The sequence below is a fragment of the Calonectris borealis genome, chromosome 5 (genome assembly GCF_964195595.1).
Source record: "Calonectris borealis chromosome 5, bCalBor7.hap1.2, whole genome shotgun sequence".
Taxonomy (NCBI): Eukaryota; Metazoa; Chordata; class Aves; order Procellariiformes; family Procellariidae; genus Calonectris; species Calonectris borealis.
The window spans coordinates 35,667,292-35,674,948 of NC_134316.1; the positions used below are offsets into that span (position 1 = coordinate 35,667,292).

Sequence of the window (7,657 nt, forward strand, 5' to 3'; positions counted from 1 at the left end):
TGAACCACTCTACTTCCTAATGTAAGCAGAGGTGTCGTCTTCTCTCATAAGCAACTGCATTGCCTTGGGACCAGAGGTGGTGCAGAATGCCTGTACTGCATTTTGGCCGCTTTCCGTATTGAGGCATACCACCTCATTTGCCTTTGTATTTCTAAAAAATATTTTTTTAATAAATGTTTAATAAGTTACTATTAAAAGAAGGCCCTGCTTGAGCTGCTGCAGGGGTTGTGAAGTTCACACAGACTCTTCTGTGGGTCTGTGTTTAAACTGTATTTAGCCCTAAATGATTGGATTACTATTACTTTTAGATGTGTGCTTTGGAAGTGAACATAACAAATGTTTTTTATGAGTTGCTAATTTTCATTTGAATCACAATTTCTTTTATGAGCATACAATATAGCTTCTGCCTTTAAGGTTGGAAACCAAGACAGTGAAAAATTACCTTTCCTCCCCCAGTTTAGGATTATATTGAAACACATGCTTGCATTTCCGGAGGGTTAAGCACATGCTTAATAAAGATGCATGAATCTGGGATACAAATCTTACAATAGTAAACATTACCATCAAATTTTCCCCAAATTTCCATCCCAAAGTACACCTCGTTTTCACATGGCTAGACCTCCCTGTGTCATCAATTGCACATTTATGGAAAAAAAAAAAGATGTGAAGCAATGTGGAGGTCATCAGTTTTAGAAATAAAAGAAGTCCAGGAATATGCGTGTTGGTGGAACTTCAGTTCAGTTATGGGACACTAAACAAACACCTGAAGTTTCCTGGCACTGCTTATAAACTAGCAATTTATTTTCAATTGCATGCAATGACTTTTTTTTTTCTTCTAAGGCTCTGGCACCATGTTGAGTAAATAAAGTGCATATTAAAATACCGTCTAAATACAGCATGGGTATACAGTTGCTGGAGAAATAGGAATAGTTTTGGAAGGAGTCATTCTGGTCTCTTGAGGAAATAAGCAGTGGTTTATAACTCTTTTTAAAAAATTATTTTAAAGACAAAATTTTAAAAGAAGCATGTTTAAATAACATTCAGGTTGTAACAGAAACAGGGAAAAACCAGCAAATGTGAAGTCCAAGCTGACACTTGAAATTATGCTGCATTAGTCTTCAATTAGAATTCCCAACTTTTTTTTTGTTCTATGTCAGAGCCTTAAGGTTATTAAAATTGCATGTTCTGTACCATATTTCATTTAGATATTAAAAGCAGCCCTTCCAAGCTGTCTGTTGCAGTCGGCAATAGTGTCATTCTTACATCCCTTGCTTGAAGCCTGAAGCTTCTGCCAAACATAGGACATACTGGCACATCAACATAAATGAATAAAACGAATGCATATATTTACCATACGTATTATAAACTCTAGGTTCTCTAACGATCTGTAGACAAATGCTTAAAATATTAGCTCCACAAATCCCTGAATACAGTGGAACTCCCCTATGATACTTTGCCACTCCAGTAATTCCTTTCCCAGTCCATTCGGTGAGAAACGCATTTTGAACAGCATAATGTAACATTTATTTTCTCCATGTGACTGTAACCAAGAAATTAAGTTATCTTTTATAGCAAATGGTACTTACCCTGAGCCTCTACTGAGTTTCTAGGTGGCCCTTACAGCGTTGGCATTTGGCTGCTTTCCTGCCTAGTTGTGTGGTCTCAGGCAGAGCGAATGAAGCCGTCCAGGACGGTGCCCTTGGTTTCACATATGTTTCTTGGGGAGTAACACAAGCAGGACTCTCAAATGCTAATTTGTCCCTTACTGATAAAATGAGTCAAATAAGGGATACAAACGCAGCACTCCAAGCAGGTAGAAGACACCAACGTCCTCAGGTTTTTTTCACAGTTCTTCCTTTTTTTAATGCATGTGCCTCTTCGCAGTTCCGCTGCTTTATGGGGGTTTTGCACGCAGTTGCTCATTTCTGGTGATTTCTTCCAGGCTCCCCACGGGGAGGGTCCCCTGAGAGCCTCATTCCCCGATCTGCTTCTCTTGCTGCCACATCCCTTGCTTTCCAGAACAACATGGAGACCATGGTACTTCTGGAAGGGGGGGAAAGTGTGACAGCTGATGGGAAAGTGACAGCTGATGCGTTTCTTCCTGGCTGGTTGATGTCTTGAGCTGGCTGAGCAGCCAAAAGAGCTCAGAGCTTCAGGAAGCAGCAGAAATGGTGGAATAAGGGAGGCCAGAAAGGCTGTTCCTACGCTAGTAATTAGGTTTGGAGCAGGGGTGCCATTTTGAAGCACTTGATAATCTCCACTTACTGCACTCCTTGAAGTGTTTTTTTTTGTGTGTGTGCACAAACTACATTCTTTTCTGATACTGATACCTCATGATACTTAATGTCATATGTGAAAGTCTGCTGTCCTCATACATCCTTTCAATATTATGCTGTATATAATGAATAAAATTCAGAGATCTGAAAAATTCTTAACGCTGTGCCTGCATCTGTGTAACTTCTGCCAAGGATTCAGAGTAATGCATGAGAAAGTGTAATCTGAAATTATAGATGCATCTCTTTTAACCTCTACCTAAATATTCTGTTATGTTAGTTGCCTGTCTTGTTGCACATCTCTTACCTTAAGCTTCATTATGCTCAGATGCACTGGACCAATTGAGAGGGGCAATGTGACAGAGCTCGGGATGTTGTAATTCAGACAACAGGTGGATATAGCATGCGCGTTATATTCTGGATGTATATTATGCAAGAAGCTGTACAAAGCTTCTGAGTCTGACTAAGGAACACGTAGCTACTCTGGATCTCCTGAGTCAAAGAGTTTAGTCCCCTAGTATTGCAGATAGCTGTGTCATATAAATCCTTGTGCAGCATGAAATCTGTTCTTCCACCAGTGGAAGTCAGGAGCCAGATTCCTAATGTCAATGAGCTATAAGAAGGGAATGAGAACTTCTGACTAGGATGATGTACATGGAGAAAAGAGCTGGGAAAAGATGCATGCTACACAAAGTGAAATTCTGTTTGGACTTACTTAGCCTCTGACTTTCAATCACTGTATGTTAAAGCTTTTATCACTTGGTAATTTGGAAACAGCTTTCCAGCTGCTAAAGGCTAAATGCTTATCTTTTATAAGTGCGCACGCACACACATATTTCTTTTATGGAACTCAAAATTTACTGCATACCTGACTTCTGTAAATACCTGAAATCCACAACTGTGCTTTATTCCTTCAACTTCCTCCATATAGGATGGTCCGCACGCTGTATGCCATCGGCGCTGTGTTTCTTGTGATGGGATTTCTGCTACCGGCAGCAGACGGGAGAAAGAGGAATCGTGGATCTCAAGGTGCTATCCCTCCTCCTGACAAAGATCAGCCCAATGATTCAGAGCAAATGCAGACACAGCAGCAGTCGGGCTCTCGGCATCGAGAACGAGGAAAAGGCACCTCGATGCCTGCTGAAGAGGTGCTGGAATCTAGTCAGGAGGCATTGCACATCACTGAGCGCAAATACCTAAAGCGGGATTGGTGTAAAACTCAACCGCTCAAACAAACTATCCACGAAGAAGGCTGCAACAGTCGTACCATTATCAACAGGTTCTGCTACGGCCAGTGCAATTCCTTCTACATCCCCAGGCATGTCCGTAAAGAGGAAGGCTCCTTCCAGTCTTGTTCCTTCTGCAAGCCCAAGAAATTCACCACCATGACTGTTACACTCAATTGCCCTGAGCTTCAGCCCCCGAGAAAGAAGAAAAGAATCACCCGAGTTAAGGAATGCCGGTGTATATCTATTGATTTGGACTAAACTGAGAAAAATATGGTACCGATTGCACTCTGACTGTACGCAATCATTGCCAGCGTGAGAGTGAGTGGCATGAACTAGCATACCTTCGGGGCTGGACAAAATTGTGAATTACCTAAAACAAGAAAAAAAAACAAAAAACAAAGAAAAAAATTGATGTAAGGGAGGGGCACGCATGTGTATGCTCATGTGTAAGAGAGAAAATGGATGTGTACAAGCAAATATATGAATGTTCACTATGACAAAAAAATTTAACAGGGGTATGAAATATTAAAAAATCTATTTACCCGCAGTCATGAATTAGGTTTCCTAGTGTATATTCACATTTTTGCCGCTTTCCGGGAAAGTGGAGCTGTGGCTTTTGCTAATGTTCACCTGCCATGCTATTTGCTTTTACTGTATTACGAGAAACATCAAAGTGAGAGGACAATATATGTGAAAGCATGAATCTATTCTTAAACACAATGTAGGCAAAAAGCAGTTTAAAGCGTAGCAAAACTATCACTGAAAATAGCAGCTGTATCAAGAGATTGTAACATGCTGCTTCAAAAAAATAACTGTAATCCAAAATCCATGTCTGGAGAACAATGGGGGGACGAGGGAGTGTTGAAAAGTCAATATAGGTGGATGAAAAACAGAGCTACAGCAAGTTAGAAAGCAAAAGGCCAAAGCAAGTAGATGGGGAGAGTACAAAAGGGAGTAGAAAAAGAAAAGGTACATAAATAGGAAGACACAGAGGAAGAGATATTGTCTTCTGTTTACGTTTTGCTTTAATTTATATACCTAGCCATATATTACATAAATTAAAGAGAAACTATATACAAGGCTATAAATATACTTCTGAATTCTAATGGCTCTCTAAATCAATCAAAACCCATTCTTGTGCCACTAGATCCATTTGATGTCTTGTATTTCTGATATCAGTTATTCTTCATATCTACATATATATGTATATGCAGTATCTTTTAGTCGTTGGTATCTATACGTACATACAATGAGTATGCATACTCCATTGTGGTATCCGAACTCTCTCCTTCTCTTTTTCACACACATACATAAAAAACATACATAACCACAGCGCAAAAATCTTGCTAACCAAGATCAAGTACAGAATGGCAGTAATTTAGTACATAAAGAGCAAAGCAAAAATTAAAACAAGCATCATGTGACGGCAAATGCAATAACCACACAAGAGACAAAAGACACGACATTCATGACTAGTAAACATTGCATTGTTATTGTTATTTTAGCTTTGCCACAGGCATGCAGTTTGTTGAAAAAGAGATGCAGAACTTTGCCAGCAATAATCCTCTTTTTATATCTTTTACCACAGACTTGCATTTAAACTGGATTTGGACTAAGTAAAGAGAATTTCCTGAAAATTAAGGGCTAACTGCCCCTCTCATTTAGGGGGAAAAAAAACATAAAAGGGGACACACTACTTCCAGCAGCTTGATGAATCTCACCTGTGAGGTTATCCTGCCTTTTCTTTCCTTCAGGATTAGGAGCTTAAACTTGATCGGGGCTGTGGGTTTTGCCAAGAGCTCAGAAGGTCCTGCAAAAGAAGTTGGTTTAGCTAGGTGGACCCTGGACCATTGGACCTGAGGGGCAGCCCTTCCGTGCACGTTGCCCTTACTTTCCTGGGGGTCTGATGGGAAGCCTGGGGCTTGTCTCGCTGGCGGCATCTCGTACCACGACTCATGCTGCCCTGGGTGCTGGCTTTGCAAGGGCGCTTTCCAACCGGGTGGTGAAGGGATGACAGGGTGCTGCGCGCCCTCCTGCCTCGGCCTCTGCCTCTGCCTGTGCCTGCGCCTGCAGGCCCCCGGCAGCCGGTCCCGTACGGTGGGGTACCGAAGCAAAGGTGTGTTCCTACGCCAGAATCAGTACCGGGCCTGAAAGCAACCCGGGCATCACTGATGTGAGTGAAATGGGAGTTAGATCCACGTTAATTATAGGATGGGGCTTGGATAGTCCAGGACTCGGTTTCCCCATTCAGCAGCAATACTCTCTAGTATCCACTACCGGTGTCGCTGCTCTTTCTCACACCAGGTGCCTCTCTCAGCCACAGGTGATTATCGTGACAGCATTTCTGTCCACTGAACGCTGAGAAGACAATTCTGCTCTTACTGACATGTCCGAAGGGAAAAATGTGCAGTGGCATGTCACAGATGCATCCAGTGTGCAGTCATTACATTAGATGCCCCAGCTGTTACACAGTGCATCGTGCAGTTATTGGCGATATCCTGCATCTCTGCAATTAATATATTTTTACTGTAAAATCCACTGCTGTGAGGTCTGCATTTGTAAGATTAAGAGATTGCAACTCGTTGATTGATATTGTTAAAATGTATTTCATCTGGTGTACTCTCACTCAGCAGGTTTGACACATTTCTTTATGGATTTTAAAATCCAATTTTAAAATCTGGAATTACAGGAGGTAGATTTCCACTGTGTGGAATGTGAATAGTTAAACAGAAAGATATGGATATTTAATGTATTATTAATACAAATCCTCTTTCACTGATAATAGGCAGGGGTTGTTTTCCTTTAAATTACTTTTCTGAATTGGTTTGCAGGGGAAAGGGCCAATCTCAGTCTTTGCTGAAAGTTTTGTACTAGCTAGGGCTTCTGTTCAAGAAATGGGCACACCTTAAGAATGAATTTTTTTCTTCATGTAAAGTTGACAGCAAAACTCCCATTGTCTTTTACAGTGACTGCTGTGTCCCTAAACCCTTAGCCATTAAGCAAAGCTTCAAACATTACTGGCTCCTTTATTTAAGATTAGGCTAGTATTCTGAAGGAAAATTGATAAAGTTTTACAAATCTTTATGTTCCAAAACAGCCTGTACATAGATTATGATGGAACTCCCCTTGAGGCAGATCCCTCTCCCCAATATGTAAATTTTATACAAAGAACTTTTATGAATTGCTAGTTATTGCCTGAGAGTAAGAAAGTTCTGCTAACTTACAATTATACGAGATATTTAATATCAACCACAATATGTATTTAAATGTCTGCTTTATTCTAAAAACAATGGACTATATAACCTAAGGCTGCAGTATTTTCATGCTCAGTCTCACAAAGCAAAACTTGGTTTAAAATGAAGTTTTAATTATTTTGTAACTGAATAGAATTGGAGTTTTTTCTTCCCAGCATTTTGTACGTCATTTTAACTACTAGTAACAAATAAATAAAATATCTTCTCCAGCCCATGTCTATTGTTGTTTTTTTTTTTTATTTCTTCCTTAAGTTTCCAGCTCTTTCTGGATCTGTTGTGCTTTACTCTGACTTCTGTGGTTTCTTCTAATTATAAAAGGGCTTACATTATGACAATGAGACACAGAGACAAGCAATGGCACCATCATTCAACACGGCTACTTCAATAAGGTTTGTAAATGAGATCTGTCACTTCCCCCTCACCCTTCCGCAATTTATAGAAGGAAAATCTCAATCTTTACTCGCACTTTTCCCCTTGTGAACCATATAGTGACAGTTCAAAATATAAATCAGCCTTGAATTGTTGTGGAGTTAAAGTTGGAGTCGACGTGCCTGCCTTACACCTTATCTCAGTTTTACGTCTAGCTAGCAGTTTACTCCCACTTTTAGAAAAAAGATTAAGGAACACCTTTACAGTACAGCACGTTACAAGTTGTAACTAGGGACAGAGGAGATGAAAAATAATTATAAAAGAGAACAGGAAGATTTGTCATTTCCTTTTACCTTCTCTGTCCCTGCTGACAGCACTTGAGCAAGGCCGGTGTTGAGGAAGGACTGCAACCCCAGAGAAGCGGTTTCTTCAGACTTTCCACCCTGCCGGTGAGAGTAGTGGTATAAATTTTACTTTTCCAACCTGCCAGCCTGTCAGATGCGAGGGACTCGGGCAATGGTTGCAGACCCCC

General features: G+C 40.6%; 1 protein-coding gene across 1 annotated transcript; it reads left to right on the forward strand.

The window, feature by feature from the left end:
• The first annotated feature begins 3,205 nt into the window (after positions 1 to 3,205).
• GREM1 (gremlin 1, DAN family BMP antagonist) lies at positions 3,206 to 6,966 on the forward strand. Its single transcript, XM_075152518.1, has one exon. It carries the CDS (start codon positions 3,206 to 3,208, stop codon positions 3,758 to 3,760), a length of 555 nt encoding a protein of 184 aa, XP_075008619.1. The 3' UTR covers positions 3,761 to 6,966.
• Positions 6,967 to 7,657: the final 691 nt, after the last annotated feature.

What these genes read in the sequence shown, in the direction of transcription:
- GREM1 (XM_075152518.1), top strand. Translation starts at nt 3,206, where the DNA reads ATGGTCCGCACGCTGTATGCCATCGGCGCTGTGTTTCTTGTGATGGGA.